The sequence below is a fragment of the Anoplopoma fimbria genome, chromosome 1, assembly GCF_027596085.1.
Source record: "Anoplopoma fimbria isolate UVic2021 breed Golden Eagle Sablefish chromosome 1, Afim_UVic_2022, whole genome shotgun sequence".
NCBI lineage: Eukaryota > Metazoa > Chordata > Actinopteri > Perciformes > Anoplopomatidae > Anoplopoma > Anoplopoma fimbria.
The window spans coordinates 16,188,280-16,204,823 of NC_072449.1; the positions used below are offsets into that span (position 1 = coordinate 16,188,280).

The window sequence follows — 16,544 nt, forward strand, 5'->3', positions numbered from 1 at the left end:
GTCATTCTGACGCAGTAACTTAAGTGTAGTGAATTTCCCTCATTGTAACAAAGGCAAAGCAGAGAACCGAGCTATCTTCTTACCTTGTTACCCTGGCCACTGTATAGTGATTATTGCTTTTCATCCAATGTTTGCACAATCTATGTTAGCTAGTATAGACCCCGCTCCTCGCTGCTACTCTGACAAAATGTCAGACCAATCAGACCACAGTGTCACTAACTGCATATTTTTGGAAAAACTAAAAAAAAAGATTTTAGTGAGGGGCAGACAGAAGGGTCTACAATATGTGTTTGAAGGATAAATCCAGGATGTCCAACTGATTCAGCAGCGGGAAAAAAAGAGGTTAAAATGGTAAAGACAGAAGCTAAAGCCTGCAGATTACAGTGTAAATGTGAACCAAAAAATCACCGGCCGATCAGGACAGAAGACATGAAATTAAGGAACAACCCTGTCCCTGTTAAGCCGAGTATGTCTTTCTTCTTTGTTACAATAACTCAAAAGCAAAAGCAGCATGTGTTAACTTTCAGGGTACCTCGGTAGTAGCATAGCATTCAAGTGCTAATGCTAGTCAATCATTAGCTAACGTACTGAGCGAACATATTTCTTCTTTCAACCTCACTGGGTAACAAGTGTCACTATTACTTGTGGATTTTGAGTTATGTTTTAAGTCATGCTTTAACATTGTGCCTAGACAATGTTTAACCATGACTTAAATTTTAAGAAAATATGAAACTTGTGCATGTGAGTCTATGGAGCATAGCCGGATTGTTGTTGGACCTGGCCAGTTCTACACTACAACCGGCCAGTCTGTGTTCAAGGGGCGGGACTTAGCAAAGGGTCTTTAACTTAAAAAAACGTTTCAAAGTACTGATTAGATTTGTGAGTCTGTCCATGGCTCCCATCTCCCATTCAGCTGCACCACACAATATTTTCTAGTTATTTTGCTTTTTACCCCTGATTCAATATCTGAACTTATCATGAGTGTTAATTTATTCCACACTTTGAACTAGTTGTGTCAGTCTGTATTAGAGCTTAAATTATTGTAGAAACTCCACTGCTTGCTGCAGGATGATCCGCTCCTCGCTTCTCTCTGTAAAAAGATCTTTCAAAACCCACACAATGTTGAAACAAAATAAAAACAGGAGCCTACTTCCCTAAAGGTTGCTAATGTTAATGCCTTACATGAAATGTCAGTGTAAGGCACTGGGCGGTAGATTTCTCTCTAATTTATTAGCTAATAACAGCTTATTATTGGCATTTCTTCTTTTACCCTCCAGGTACCACTGTTCTGCAATGAAGGTAGCCTCTGGCAATGCCAGGATAGATATGCCAAAAGGCTTTTAAACTCATTTACACAGGTGCTGCTTTTATCTTGGCCTGTACCTGCAGGTAATGAGGGCTCACAGTATTTCTTGCGGTGTTTCAGTGGGTGTCTGGAGAACATCTTTAAAGCGAAAAGGTTATTCAGACTAATGGGTGAGAAGCAACTGCATCAGGAACAAAAGTCTGAAGTTGTTTATCAGAGGATGGGGGTGTATGCTTTTACGTGTTCATAATGTGTAAAGGTGACTATCTGTGTTATGTGTGTGTTTCTTTTTATGTTGTGTGCTCTGCAGTGGTAGTTAAATCAGTAGCAGATTTATCCGTTAGCATCTGTTCTTGCTGCCATGTGAAATACAAACAAGTGGCCAGTTTAGAGACAGAGGCACTATGGTGAGAGAGGTGAGGAAAGAGGGAGGGAGGAGAGAAATATGAGAGCCACTTGGGAAACAATACCAGACAATACCAGAGAGAGCTAAGCTATTTGTCTGTATAGTATTGTACTGCTTGAGCAACATGTCTTCTTCCCTGTTATGCAAATTGGACAAGATTGAATTTGAAAAACAAATAAATAAAGTGATGTGCCAAGTGCGTGCATGATTGAGGGGTATTTCTCAAAGCACAGAGACACAAATTGAAATGATTCAAAGAGAGACAGGGATGGCAGCAGAGGGTGATGCAAAGATGCTGAACTACTGTATTTTATAGAGTAATGCAGATAAAGGAAGGTTGTTTTAAAGAGATTTATGGAGAGGTCTGCACAGAAAAAGAGCAAAGTTTGAGAGACAGAGCGAGCAATTAAGAACGTGTGTGTATACACACACAAATATTCTTTCATATGGAGATGCTGGGAGAATAAGCCAGGGGGAGGCAAGGAGATGTAGAGGAAGTCCCAGGAGACCTATTGTGTCCGACGCTTTTACTGTGGTGATGATGTACCCTGCCGCTGGTCCCCTCCTCTCATTAAAGCTTTATGAAGCAAGCTTAGCACACATTTTATTACAATGACGCCACTGTCTGGCACATTCCAGCCTTGCGGCGGGATGGTGGTGGTGGTGGTGGTGGTGGTGGTGGTGGAGAGCATTGCAGAGAAACAAGTCCATGGAGGAACGCATCAGAGAGGGAAAGAAAGGATGATGGATTCAGAGAGGCAAAGCTAGCATCAGAAGGCATAGATTGAAAATAAGGGGATAAGGGAGTGAGAAGGGGAATGATAAGAGAGAATAACAGGGAAAAGTGGATGAATAAAGAATGAGAATTAAATAGAGACTTTTGTTTTGTGCTCTGGACCCCCTGTGTTTTTGGTGACAGATGTCATGTTTTAAATAGAATGTTTTGGGATTAAGGCTATCAATATTTTCTTAAGTTTTGATGGAGACCCGCGAGGTGGGTGAAAAATATGATTTACAGACATTGATGTCACAAACTGCATCTAGGCCAGTAGTTTCAGTCAAGTTTTAAAAGGAATCCATCAGGTGGCATGGGAGCAGCACGCCACTCTTACCCTTCACATGTGCAGTGCCTTTGTTTATGTTCTGCTGCTTTTTCTATTTTTATCCCGTTTTCTAAAGGACCTTATACAAAAAAAAACGAAAAATAATTTAAAAGGCGTGGAATGACTTTGCCGTGACACAAAGAATATCTACCATTTCTATCAGCCAAGACATGCCTTTATGAATGAATGCCAAGTATAATTTTCCCTTCACGTTTCAATCTGAATATATGCACACATCTTACCAAACTGTCTCTGCTTGCTATTTGCTTCAATCCTTATCATATCGCTGTAAAACATTTATTCCGTGCACTGAATAATAAAGTCAACTTCAGTGATCTAGTGTACACATCTTTGTGCATTCCCGGTTTTGGACTTTAAAATATAGCAGCTGTCATTAAGTTGTTGATCACACACAGTCTCATCTCTTTAACCATCTCTCATGTTGTTATGTGCTCTGAATTATCAAAGAAAGCTAGAAATGCCATAAAAAACATCTTGTAAGGCACTAAGTTTGTTGACTTTGAGGACATGACTCAGCTCCTATTGAATGACGCATGCTAACATACGTAGTATGCTAATTCTCTGAATTCAAGACATTTAGCTGCTGTCATAATCAGAGACTAAATCCCTGCCTTATCACCTCCTGGGTGCAGGGGCCTCGGCTTTGTTTAATTGCCACAAGCCCAAGCGTCAAAGCCGCATCTCCCTCAGTATTTACCCCCAGTGTGGCTTATAGCTGATAATGGAATTACTCTGAGTCCCAGGAGGAGGGAGGGAGGGAGGGAGGAACAAAAAGAGGAGGCATTCGTAGTGAAGAGAGGGAGAAGAGATGACAGAACGTGGATGGTGGAGGCAGCAAGAGAGATGATGGATGCAGTGTCTGCCTTGAAAAACAAAAGAGAGGGGAAAAGGTATGAGATGAGGTGATGTGCAAGGAGAATTAAAGAGGGAGAAAAGGTTACAGAGTGATAGCCGGTTGCTGCCAAAAGCAAAGTCTGCAGTCCCCCTGTCTCACCGTTTACTCCAGTGTGACGTATTGCAGGCTGGAGAGTGAATTATGACGCAGGATGGAGCTCATGCTCAAAACATGCCTGCCTGAGAGAATCTAGCTGAAAGGATGAATGGGGTCTAAAGAGAGAAAGGAGGGGATGTAATAAGCAAATGAAAGAAAGGGGAACATTAAAGAGTGTAAAAAGAAAAATGAGTTGACATACTTTTAGTCACTTTACTTGCTTAGTCCTTAGAAAGTGAAGCATGTGTTTGTGTGCATATTTCGGTTGATTTGACAGAATTTTCCCGACTCTCTGACTCACACACCCAAGAGCTTTATTTTGGTGGGCAAACACAGTTTTTGGTCCAGCTGCACTGATGAACGACAAACCAAAGCAGGTGGGGAGATTTTTGGGGAAACGAGATAGCGGAGGACGTCGATGCTTTTCACTCTCCTCTCTTTCATGGTTGAAAGCTTCAGGGTGTTTGAAGACTGAGTTGCAGTGTTGTAGTGGAAAATTACTTCACATCTGAAGAGAGCTTGCGGCTCGGTCAAGGGTTTTGTATCTGTGTGTATGTGCGTGTTTGTGTGCATGGATGTTTCACTGTAAGCTTCAAGCAGGTGGGATTATTTGACTCTAATTTCCTTAACAACTGTATAAGCAGGCATGCCGGTTTTGGCAAGTGGGAATGATTTTGTGACAGTCAGAAAATTGTAATGTTGCCAGCCAGGTTTTTTGAGGGTATTCTGATTTCCCCCCATGCACGTGCAAATGTATGTGCTTATACGTTACGATAACATGTACATGTATATGATGTCTTAGTCTGGCAGAGAGGGATTTTGGTTTAAGTGCCAAGAATCTGTCTCATGTCGTTATGGATGAAATAAAAGTTTGTTTTTAGAGCAAACTCAACCAGAACTCTGTAAAACTGATTGATGCATTTGAAGCCGTATCTCTGTTTCATTTGACATGAAACACTTTAGACCAGTCACAATTATGGTTGCTGACACACAGAACCCAAATTAGGTGACAGAAGCTGATGCTGCCCCTCATTAAAATGGTTGACATGTTTAAAAAAAATCACAGTGTGAATTTAATTAGGTAACATGTTGCTTTCTTCTTTCCATGTTCTTGTTTGTTCTTTTTCTACTCTGTTCATTTACAAAGCTCTCAACTCTGTATTTGTGTTTTAAAAAAATTCTCCACTTGTTTTCCTTCTTTCATCTGGATCCCTGCCATACATCCCTCCCTTCCCTTCAATTCCCTCCTACCATCAGTCTGTTCTCAGTATTCAAGGGGGGTCTTTGCCATCTTCGGCCTTTACGACAAGCGCTCGGTCAACACGCTGACGTCGTTCTGTGGGGCCCTGCACATCAGCCTCGTGACGCCCAGCTTCCCCACCGAAGGAGAGGCCCAGTTCACGCTGCAGCTCCGGCCGTCCATCAGAGGAGCTTTGCTGTCACTGTTGGACCACTATGACTGGAGCCGATTCGTCTTCCTCTACGACACTGACAGAGGTGAATGCACAGTGACAAATGCATTAACAACATATAGAGAGTTGGTGTTTATAGATAAAAGAAAGTCACACAATTTGATATGCGTAAACTTATTTTTAAACACAGAATAATATCTATGTTTTGAAACGGGTTTCCATATGAACAAGTATGAACAATTCACACGTATTGTTGGACCTTGAAGTTTATTGTTCCTTTCATTAGATAATATAAGATGGAAGATAAGCCTTTATTGATCCGCAGAGGGGAATTTCAGATGCTAGAATATCAAATAAGGATAGAAATAAAATGCTAATTGTTTTTCAATTAACTAAAACTACAAGGCAAGCAATACACATGAAAAGTACCCGCCATGAGTGTTGTACTTAAGCTAAAAGTGAATTACTTTCTCAAGTTAGGGAATGAAGAGTACAACAGGGAAAATACATTAGCCGTTATTCATCATTGGGCTCTGGGATTGAGAGAGCAAATTGCATATCTGATGTGCGTTAAAGTTTACAATATGTTCACTTTTGTAATTCCACCAGTTGCAATCAAAATGCTGCAGTACAGTTACATTGTTTTGTCCTTTGACTTCACCTCTCATATTTTTTTCTACTCCATTTTCCATTTCTTATTGGATTTAAAGAGAAAGGTCAGAGAGAGATTTGGGGAAAGTATGCAAAATAGTCTGTAACTCAGTGTGCTAGGCTGCATTCACTATATGCGAGAAGAGTCCAAATGACTGTGACTGCAGTGACGCTGTGTCCTTACGACGCCGCAGCTGAATTCATAAACTCTGATAACAACAGTATCTCTGGGTTTAAATGAAATACTCAGTTACAGAAGATTAAAAAAGTTTTCCAAATGAGTCTGGTTTCAAATACTTTTTTGCATGAAGAATTATTTGTTTATTTGGGCTAAATTTGGAACGGCACAGAGAACAATATCATAATATCATAAAGTCATGAGTATCTTTTTAAAGGTCTATTCGCCTGGGAGTATTTAACATTAATTTAACTCCCAGATAGTAGGCTGTGCTACTGGACCTGCACTTTTCTGCTGAAAAGTACAGCTGCAGAAACAAGGGTCTAATTTGGCAATTTTGGGCCAGAAACTATAGGGTTTGGACTCAACTCTAGCAGCGTTCACCTGCCTTCAATTTAACCATCCCATCATGCAGTGCACGTAAGTTAGTCGAGCAGCCACAGCTGATGCCCTCGGCCCCTAACCACTGTCATGGGAATGCTTGGCACGTTCTCTCTCTCTATTTCTCTCTCTCTCTCTCTCTCTCTCTCTCTCTCTCACACACGCACACACACACACACACACAACACACACACACACACACACACACACACACATACTAACACACAGACAAAGTCCCTGCCACAGGGGGAGAAACGCAGGACAAACATGATGCAGAGTCCCCAGACCATGGTATTGTGGCATGTTAGGGGGAATCTGTAAGCTGCAGGGTGTGTGTGTGTGTGTGTGTGTGTGTGTGTGTGCGTGCGTGTACTTGTGTGGGCTCTGTCTGTGCCTCTGCCAGCTTCCCTCTGGTCCAGGGTGTCTGGGTTAGTACCCTTGAGGGAGCAGAAGGAGAAAGAGGAGGGACAAAGGGGAGCAGGAGGGACAGGTGAGGTGAGTCGAGCTGGTGGAGCTGCCAAAAAGAGACACACATAGGAAAGACAGGTGTGAGAAAAGGGAGGACGGGACAAATAAGGTGACCGAGGAAGAGGCAGTGGAGGGAGGCAGGGGGGAGATTAAGGAAAGGGCAAGAAGGAGAAGTAAGAGGACATCCAGGATGGCAAGCCTCTGGGGATATACAGTAGCACATAACAGGAAGAGGGAGAGAAAATTGAGAGGAAGGAGGGAGAAATGGAGCGGAGGATGGATGCTCAGAGTTTTGGCTTGACTTGGCCAAGGCAGGGCCCTTCATTATAGGCTCCCATCAGGCCCTGCTAGTGGTAATGTGCTGGAAAATGGGCAGTAACGCTGTGATCTGTTTTATGCTCCCTGCTCCGCTCTGCTCCACCGACAGCCTGCTGTCACACACTCACACACACACACACACACACACACACACACACACACACACACACACACACACACACACACACACACAGGTATGTCCACAAGCTTGCACACAAGCTTACAGAGACAAATTTATACACAGACACACAAATTCACATACAGCAGATTATCGTTTTACATCCATGCATGAATTAGACTGACCGACACAAACAAAATACGTACACTTTAACAACTCACAGAAAAGCGTTACTTTAAACACAAACATTCATTTAGGGCACATACAAACTTTTTTACAATATCACTTGTAAGGCTGGAAAAGTAAAAGAATGATCTCACACCACACAAAAATACACACACACATTCCCACACATACATATTGTGATTACAGAGGCTTCAGATGTTTTTTGGGGGGGTTTCAACTCAAGCAGTAAATAGCTGCTTCCACAAAAGAAGAAGAAAACAGGGTAACAGTTGGCACTGTTGCACCTCAATGTGTGTGTGTGTGTGTGTGTGTGTGTGTGTGTGTGTGTGTGTGTGTGTGTGTGTGTGTGTGTGTGTGTGTGTAAGTTTGTGTTGTTGTGTCCATGTGTGTCTTTTTGTGTCATTCACAGTGAATTGTGAGTTAATTTCGTACTATTTTCCACAGTTACCATTTAACTTCCGAGTTAACAACATATTTCGAGGTTTGTTAGAGATTACAACAATCATTATGATAAAAATGCAGTAGCTGTGTGCCAATACTGATAATGACCATGAAGGTGATACTGAGTTTTCTGTCATTATTCTTATATTTACACTTGTTATGACCCATCTAGACAGCTGTTCAATTTAATACACCTTAATTCATTATCGCTTGTGTTGCCACCTGTTTGTTCATGGGATCATTATAACTTTGAAACTCATCTAATTTCTCGCCGAGAGGCATATTCAGCCTTTTCAAACTTATACTCTATTGTGTCGAAAAGATCTTTCCTTTCTATGATTTGTTCCAGGCTATAAAATTGATGAATAGATTGAAGTGGCAGCGTGTTCTCGGATGAGAAGCTTTTTGAATTAAAGTTCACGACTTAACAAGAAGCAATAAGAATGTCAATGTAGTGTCACTATCAACAGTTTCTATTGTTTTTGCACGACTCTTTGACCTGATAGGCTCTCTGGGCTGTTTAATAGAGTGACACTCGAGAGAACTGTTATTTGGGGTGCTTTACCTCCACTATTGAAGATTAAACACTATGGTGTTGCTTTGGTAAATGAGATGGGCTTTTTTGGGCAGTTTAAAGCCAGGCTTGGTAATGTTTAGAAACTCATAAGAGTACGCTAGATTTGAAAGATTATCTAACCAAAAAAACAAGCCCAATATTGCTCACTCTTTTATAAACAGAAATTCAGAGCTGTAAAGCTAGCGGCTTGAGAAAGACTACTCTAAGCCGCAATGAGTTCAGAGGCAGAGTGCGCACAGACAGGCAGGCAGATTGTTAGGCTTAATACAGTGCTGCAATAGCAACAGATACCGGATGTTTTTTATTCTTTTTGTCAGAGCATTTGGTGTATTAATTGATGTCAGGATGTAATTTAAAGAATTTCAACAAACAAAAAAAATTATTTGAGGAAGATTACCAACTCTAGCTCTAAGTTTTACCTTAGAAAAAACACGAAATATCATAATTCCACGTCCCAATTACAACTTATACCTAGAGCTTTAATTCTCTCTTTCTCCCTTTTTCCCCCCCTTACTCACTGTTGTCTAGGTTATGCAATACTGCAGGCAATTATGGAGAGAGCGGGGCAGAACGGATGGCAGGTCAGGACACACAAACACACACTTTCCTGGAAACAGGCCAAAGAAAATCACACACAACAACACAAATCACACACAACAGCACAGACAGTGCATGTGTAATTTACACAATCACATTCACATAACATAACCAATGTTTTTGTTGTTATTTTTTCAAACACAATTGTTAACTTGCTTGTGGTTTGTATGCTTGCCTTATTCCTACATGCTGTTTGTGTTTGTATGCGGCATATGTCAACCCAGGTGAGTGCTATCTGTGTGGAGAGCTTCAATGAGGCAGCATACCGCCGACTCTTAGAGGACCTGGACCGACGTCAGGAGAGAAAATATGTTATTGACCTGGAGCCTGAGAGACTACAGAGCATCCTGGAACAGGTAATGGGTACTTCTGCTAAATTGGGCCTACTTGCATGTTCAAACTTTTAAAAATTAAATGTTTAACTATTTCAAATGTGTTATGGTCAATCTCAGAACATTTTATTTATTTTCTACATGTTTGTTTGTTTTTTAAATGAAAGATGGTTCATATAAGTAACAGGGCTGAGTTTTAAGCATTATGTTAGCAAATATATGAAATGACATGAGAACATTTGGTTAACACAACTGGTTTTCCAAACTTTCTTTAAAAAACAACAACATTAACAAAATTACAACATCTAAGAAATACTTCAGGTTACAGGACTGAGTGTTGAGATTGATATTCTCAGTCATACTAGCAATATAATAAAAAAATTGAAAAGTGAGTAGGAAAGCTTGCTTTTTACCCTCCCATGGCCTTCAGGAGACCCTAAGGATGGTACTTCCTATTGATCATGTGACTTGTGTAATGCCACAAATGTTTAGAGGGGAGAATGTGTTAGGGTAACAGGACTGAGTGAAAACCTGGGGACATGACACATAAAATATGCGTTTTGACTAGCATATTCTGAATTTCTGATTAAAAAAATATCTATATCTAAATTTGAAAACAATAAAAAAAGGACTCTAATCATTATATATCATGGTGAAGTGTTAGGGAGTGGGGATGAGCTAAACATTTATCTTCAAATTGCAATCAGGACAAAGTGCAGGGCACTGTGATTGATAATAATTTTAATGGTTATCATGTTTTGTATATCTAATCAGTATGGAAAAAGTATGAAAAAAGAATTGATTAATACTTAACTTTCAAGTAACCTGCAAATTAAACATTTTAGATGCTAGATGGATAATGGTTTCATAGGGTTATTCATTGCTATACATGACATGATGCATTACTAAACACTATAGTCCCTAGCTACAGTACATCACAAGATAAAAAAGAACACTATTAGTTTACTGCAGGCACAGGATGATATTTGACACTGAACTGGAACCTGAAGGACCCTGCAGCATATTAGATCATGAGATACTGCTTTCATGGTGGCTGCACTATAGTTTTATGTGGCAGTGTTACACTCACTGAGATTACTACAGACAGTGCAGTGATTATATCACTGACCTGGACTTAACAACATTTAACACTTAATATAATGTACAAACACACCAAAATGACACATTATTACCACCTTAAACCACAGACAACATTTACATAGTAAGCTTTTTTGTTAGTAATTAAAACCATAACCTTTTTAACTATTCAAAAGAAAAAGTATTGAATTTCCAATCATAGTATTCCATATTGTTTGTTTCCACTGTATCACTGGTGTCTGTCTCCTTCACTCAGCTAGTTGCAACAACACTTTTTATGCTTTCTGACATCTGGAGTGAAAACAAGATTTGAATTTTTCCCTGGAGTTCGTAATGTGGAGTGAAAAATGTGACTTCCCCAACAGCTACATCAGTGTATGATTGCAGTAAACACACCATACTGTCCACTCGGGTACAGATTTTGAGAACACACACAAACATACACACACACGCACACACATATGAAGGCACACACTCGGACACCTTACACTTGTCTGTGTTCATTAGATCATCTGTCTTGCTTGATGGTTTAGCTCTGACAGGTGGCGCAGATGTGTACTGTGTGTGTGTGTGTGTGTGTGTGTGTGTGTGTGTGTGTGTGTGTGTGTGTGTGTGTGTGTGTGTGTGTGTGTGTGTGTGTGTGTGTGTGTGTGTCTGTGTGTCTGTGTGCGGGTGTGTTTATGTGTGCGGGTGTGTTTATGTGTGTTTGTGCGCTCTTTGACTCTGGTTTCAGTCTCATCACATCACATCACATCTGATCCTCTGTCTGCACATTTGACAAACTCAGTGAACCACCCACCCCACCCCTAACCCCCCACACACACCCCACCCCAACACAAACACACACACACAAGCATGCACATCTATCTGTAAAAATACAAACCAGCACATAATGCAAGCAAAAATACACACTAGCTTTTAAACACACATTATCATACAGCTACACACATACACCAGTAGCAGCATCCCAGACAGATAGACAGTAAGACAGTTTCTTAATTGGCTCTGTGGCGGGTGAACAGACCGACGGAGAGACTCACACACTAACATACACACACACGAGTATATACAGAGACAGGCATACAGACACAAACACACACTCCCGACACAGTGGGCTCTGTAGTGCTGGCTTTGGCAAGCGCCCCTGCTCTGAGACAGAGACTGCTCTGTTTGACTGCCCCTGCCAGCTGCGATCTGTGTGTGTTTGTGTGTCGGTGTGCATCGGTATGTGTCACTACCTAGCTGTTGATATGCGTGGATGACAGAGATATAAAGAAAAAAATGTGAGCCATTTATTAATTAAGTTAAGTCGCTGTTAATATGAAGATGCTCATTCCACTTTTGTTAAATATCTCACAGTGTGTGATATCTCACTCCATCCCGCTGTGCAGATGTAACAATGACAAAAAACATAACATAATTCAGCGTTAAGCAGAATTACACTTTCAAATTAACCACTGTACCAGACTGTCAGCTATTCAATCTCACACAAGCACACTAGGCAGAAAATCAGTAGTCATTTCTGTTCAATGGCAGCATCTATTGATAGTAGATGAAGTGTGTAAAAAAAACACTGTAGACTAGGTTGTCGTTTTAGTTGCCTGAATTTAACCATTTCTTAATCAGGCAAGTTGATAGTAGTAGGGAAAGCTGTACGACGTTGATAATGTGTTTTTGTAAGTGCTGTATGTTCATACTGCACAAAAGTAAAAGAAAACTGTATTGTGTCTGTACAAAATGTGAATGAAAGTCTTTTTAGAAAGTGTTGGCTCTTGTGTTGACTATTGGATTCAGGCACCTTTATCAAGGTTATTACCAAAAACGTAAAAGTAAAACAGTCCTTCTTATGGGTTGCAGGGTTTTTTAAATAAAGTTAAACCAGTCATGTTAACAGACATCTAACCCAGACAACACATTTCTGAAGCTAAATATTCCGAGAGGCTGCAGAGTCTGAGACCAAGGACAAGTGAAGTCCTCACAGGCTCACCACTCCCTCTGCTTTTAATCAGTATAAGAATATAACCACAGCTCCAGATGGTAGGGAGTCTCCTTTATCAGTAGTTTGACTCCCCTGCCCTTCTCTCTGAAACTGAATCAAACCAACTTTCAGTTCTCTAGCTAGTTAAAAAATTCGCTCATAAACTTTGTCAATATATAGCAAATTAATTATGTATTTTTTCTCTCCCACTCTTTTTTCTTTCCAGGCTGTCAGTGTGGGGAAACATGTAAAAGGATACCATTACATCATAGCAAACCTGGTAAGAGCTCCAAATGGCAGTGCTTGTTGTTGGCTGTTATTTTGCAAAATGTTTTGTAGATTGCTCGTGTAATGTCTTGTCTTAATAGACTACAAGAGGATCATTCCTTTTAATTAGGTTTATTTGGCAAACAGACACACACATTATCAAGCATGGTTCTGAAAAAAATTTGAATCACCAATGACACTCAATGTCTGCATATTTTAGTCCAACATCATGAGACATGTTGTACTGACCCCTACTTCGACGTTCAGCATGATCAAAGCAGAAAACAAAAACACCATGTTTGCAGAGGTCTGCATTGATCTTTACAAAGTCGCACTAAGGTTTTATTTTTTCATTTCACTTCAGATTAATACTCTGCTGTTTCCTCAACAAAGTAAGTGATGCAGTTAGCTGCCAGAACTTGCATCAGTAAATTAAGTATTGCTTCAACCTTAATCCCTAAAATCTGTTCCACAGCAGTTCTCTCTGGGACGGTGAAAAAGGGTCCAGTGAGCTCAGGTCAAGTAAGATAGGCTTTTAGCAATTAGCATCCATCAACCCAGGATAACCCTCACATGGTTTATACACTCTACATTTGTCTTTGGCCTGTTACCAAATGGATCCCTCTCCACATCCACTTTACTTTGAAGTGTCACTGTGCATGAAGTCACATTTTCAGCTGAGGAAGCCTATGGAGTGGCTTCCTCAGCTGAAAATGTGACTTAAATAGATATAAATAATCAGATAAACTGATGGAGTATATCGAGTCACCAAACTGTGTCGGGGAAGTTTGTAGGCAACTTCCACCAGTGTGTGAAATGCTGAAGTTTTACAGACTCAATACACCACATAGGTCAACAAGAGTTCATGGTTGCAAGCCAACACAATCAACTTGGCTGTACACATTTTGCCCACACATTATCAAGGCTAATATCGTTAACAATAAGGCCCTATCACAACTACACAACAACTATTTGCCCTGCAACAGTATCCACACAGCACACTCGCCTCTCTCTTTCCAACCCGACACAAAAAACCTTGCTAACGCTCCCTCGCTGTACAACTTTTCAGCTATGCACAGAAGTTCCTTAACAAATTAATCACAGATTACTGAGTCCATATATTTAAGTGTAACCAAGATGTCAAAGGAGAAAAAAATACACTGCTTTTCAGTTTGTTCGGGGTAAAGTCAGGTTTTCTAAACTACACACATTTACATTGCAGACCATTTGCAACAGCGCCACCCATGGAAGAAGGCCTTAGTATAAACAACAATGGCAATATAGGCGGGACTACCACAAAAAAATCTGTATTTATATATGTAAATAAATGTTTTGCAGTTTGAATGTTGGATATTGCTGGACATTTTAAGATTTTCAAAGAAATGTTTAGTGATAGAGGCACGTGACAATTCATTTTTTAAAGATTTTCCCAGATTGTCCTAAATTTAGCTGGTGAGGCTTTGAGGGGGTCAATCAACAGGTCTAGGACCCCCCTGAGAAACCTTGTATTTTGCACACTGACTTCCCCTCTTCTTTCAGTGCTTGCATTGTCCCTTATTTCACTTTGTCTTTCCATCTCTCTTTTTCTCTCTCTCAGGGATTTAAGGACATATCTCTGGAGCGGTTCATGCATGGCGGGGCCAATGTGACTGGTTTCCAGCTGGTGGACTTCAGCAGGCCTATCGTTATTAAACTCATGCAGCGTTGGAACAAACTGGATCAGAGAGAGTACCCTGGATCTGAAAGCCCACCTAAGGTGATAAAAATTTGCCTGACCCATCCTTAAATATAAGGCGTGGAAAGAGCTTCCCCATCCATAACAAAATTCTTTTGAAATAGTTGAAATAGTGGGTTGTTGTTGAAAATGTCCTTATTCTACCTGGACTGCTTTATTCATGTAACAAAAATGCAGAACCTCACTTTACTTCAGAAATGAAGCTAAAGGTCTTTTCCACTATATCACATTGTAAGTACATCTACATATACATCAGTAAATTTGTCACAGATCACACAAATCTTTGCAGTGCATATACACACACACACAAAAAAAACACACGCATTTAGTGACGGTGGCTTTGGTGTGAAAATTGTTCTTCTTACATAAACTCACCGCAGAAGTCAAATGTACAGCTTTTTCAAACAGGTAACTAGTCACAGTGCGATGTGCTGCATTGAAACCGTTTAGAGTGTGATACGGTGCATTTGGTATAGCTTCTAAGCCAATCAGAGTATGACCTCAGGATGTTGGAAGGGTGACTTGGCTGATCCTACTATGATTGAATGCATAAGTTCCTAGATGATTCTGTTATATAGTGTCAAAGTTAATGTGATGCATGCAGATTTTTCAGAATTCTTTCTCATGCCTATCTTGCATGATATTTCCTCATCATATCTCAGTCAACCTCACCTTTTCCCTTCCACTTTTTCCTAGATTTTCCCTCACTATGTCTAAGGTTCTGTATCCAAATGCATTTGTATTGTACTTGTATCTCTTGCTCTTTTTTTGTATATCCCTTCTTCTCTCCATTCACCATCCACTGTCTATTTTCTCTCACTAACTATGTCGCTTTCTCTATCAAATTAGTCTGCATTTAGTGTCTCCCACTCCCCCCTTCCTTTTTGTATCTCTTTTTGTCCTTCTCTCTTCCTTCAGCCAGTGCTTTCCCTATATTTAACTCTAATGTTCACTTAATCAATAATATCCTCCGCTCTCCTGTTTCACCGAGTGCAGGGCTTAGCCTCTTTGCTCACGCACTTACAAAGTCGAGCAGAGGAGAGACAGGTCAAGTGATGATAACTTGCCGGTACTGGTTACAAACAGGCTCGTAGTGACAAATACACTAACAATCTGACAGATTCTGTGTTTTTTTAGCTAAGACCAGAGGATATTCGGTTAAAACAGATGCTGTTTTGCCCTCATTGTTCCCTGTGAAGTTAGCTGGAAGTGATGTAATGTAGCTCTGGTTCATTTTATGTGGAGCGAGCATACTGCCGTCTCCTTTTAAAAGCTACATTGCTCATAAGGTAATTTAGGAGGCAATATGGGCCTTGTGTGCTCTGATTAATTTGTCTTGCCATTAACACATCAGTCATAATTTTGCTTTAATGAAAACTCAACTCCTGGCATTTGCGCCCTGTGTTCTTGACCACTGTTTTGAAAAGAAGGAAATGACGGGAATGACAAGCAAACAAGCTGTAAAAGTGACCTTCTTTTGGGGTTTTTCAAAATATATCTTATTTATGCCGAAAATTAATTAATTTAGATTTCTCAATAGTTACTGATAGATATTATTTAAGAATGTAATTTGATATGGTGGTATGTCCCTGATCCATCCGCCTGCCTCAAAGCAGTCAACATAGAGGAAACACTGCTCAACACACCTCTTCTGACCGAGTACTGACCTGCAGCACATTGCGTTTGATTTGTGCATACATTAAATGGAAATATGTCCACCTACCTATTAAAAAGACATCATACTGCAGCTATCTGTCCCATCCTCTTTGGCTCACACCCACATGCAGTCGGTCTCAGAGGACACGCACACACTGCAACTTTATGTTGATGGTCATGTTCTTTCATTACTGGAACTGTCATTTTTTCCCCAAGGGCCAGTGTTAACCGGCTAATCATTGTTCTCAGATTTACCTGATTAATTTTCATTGGTGGATGTCAGCTGCATCAAACAACCCGTTTACACAACAGTTGGTGTGTTAA

At 40.4% G+C, this 16,544-nt stretch overlaps 1 protein-coding gene across 3 annotated transcripts in view; it reads left to right on the forward strand.

The window, feature by feature from the left end:
* gria4a (glutamate receptor, ionotropic, AMPA 4a) overlaps positions 1-16,544 on the forward strand; it is a 97,877-nt gene that overhangs the window by 35,795 nt on the left and 45,538 nt on the right. For all 3 annotated transcript variants that reach the window (XM_054603391.1, XM_054603382.1, XM_054603402.1), the window contains exons 3-7: positions 5,085-5,324; positions 9,086-9,138; positions 9,379-9,510; positions 12,789-12,842; positions 14,427-14,585. In XM_054603391.1, coding sequence (XP_054459366.1) covers positions 5,085-5,324; positions 9,086-9,138; positions 9,379-9,510; positions 12,789-12,842; positions 14,427-14,585 — 638 coding nt within the window. The remainder of the gene's footprint in view (positions 1-5,084; positions 5,325-9,085; positions 9,139-9,378; positions 9,511-12,788; positions 12,843-14,426; positions 14,586-16,544) is intronic.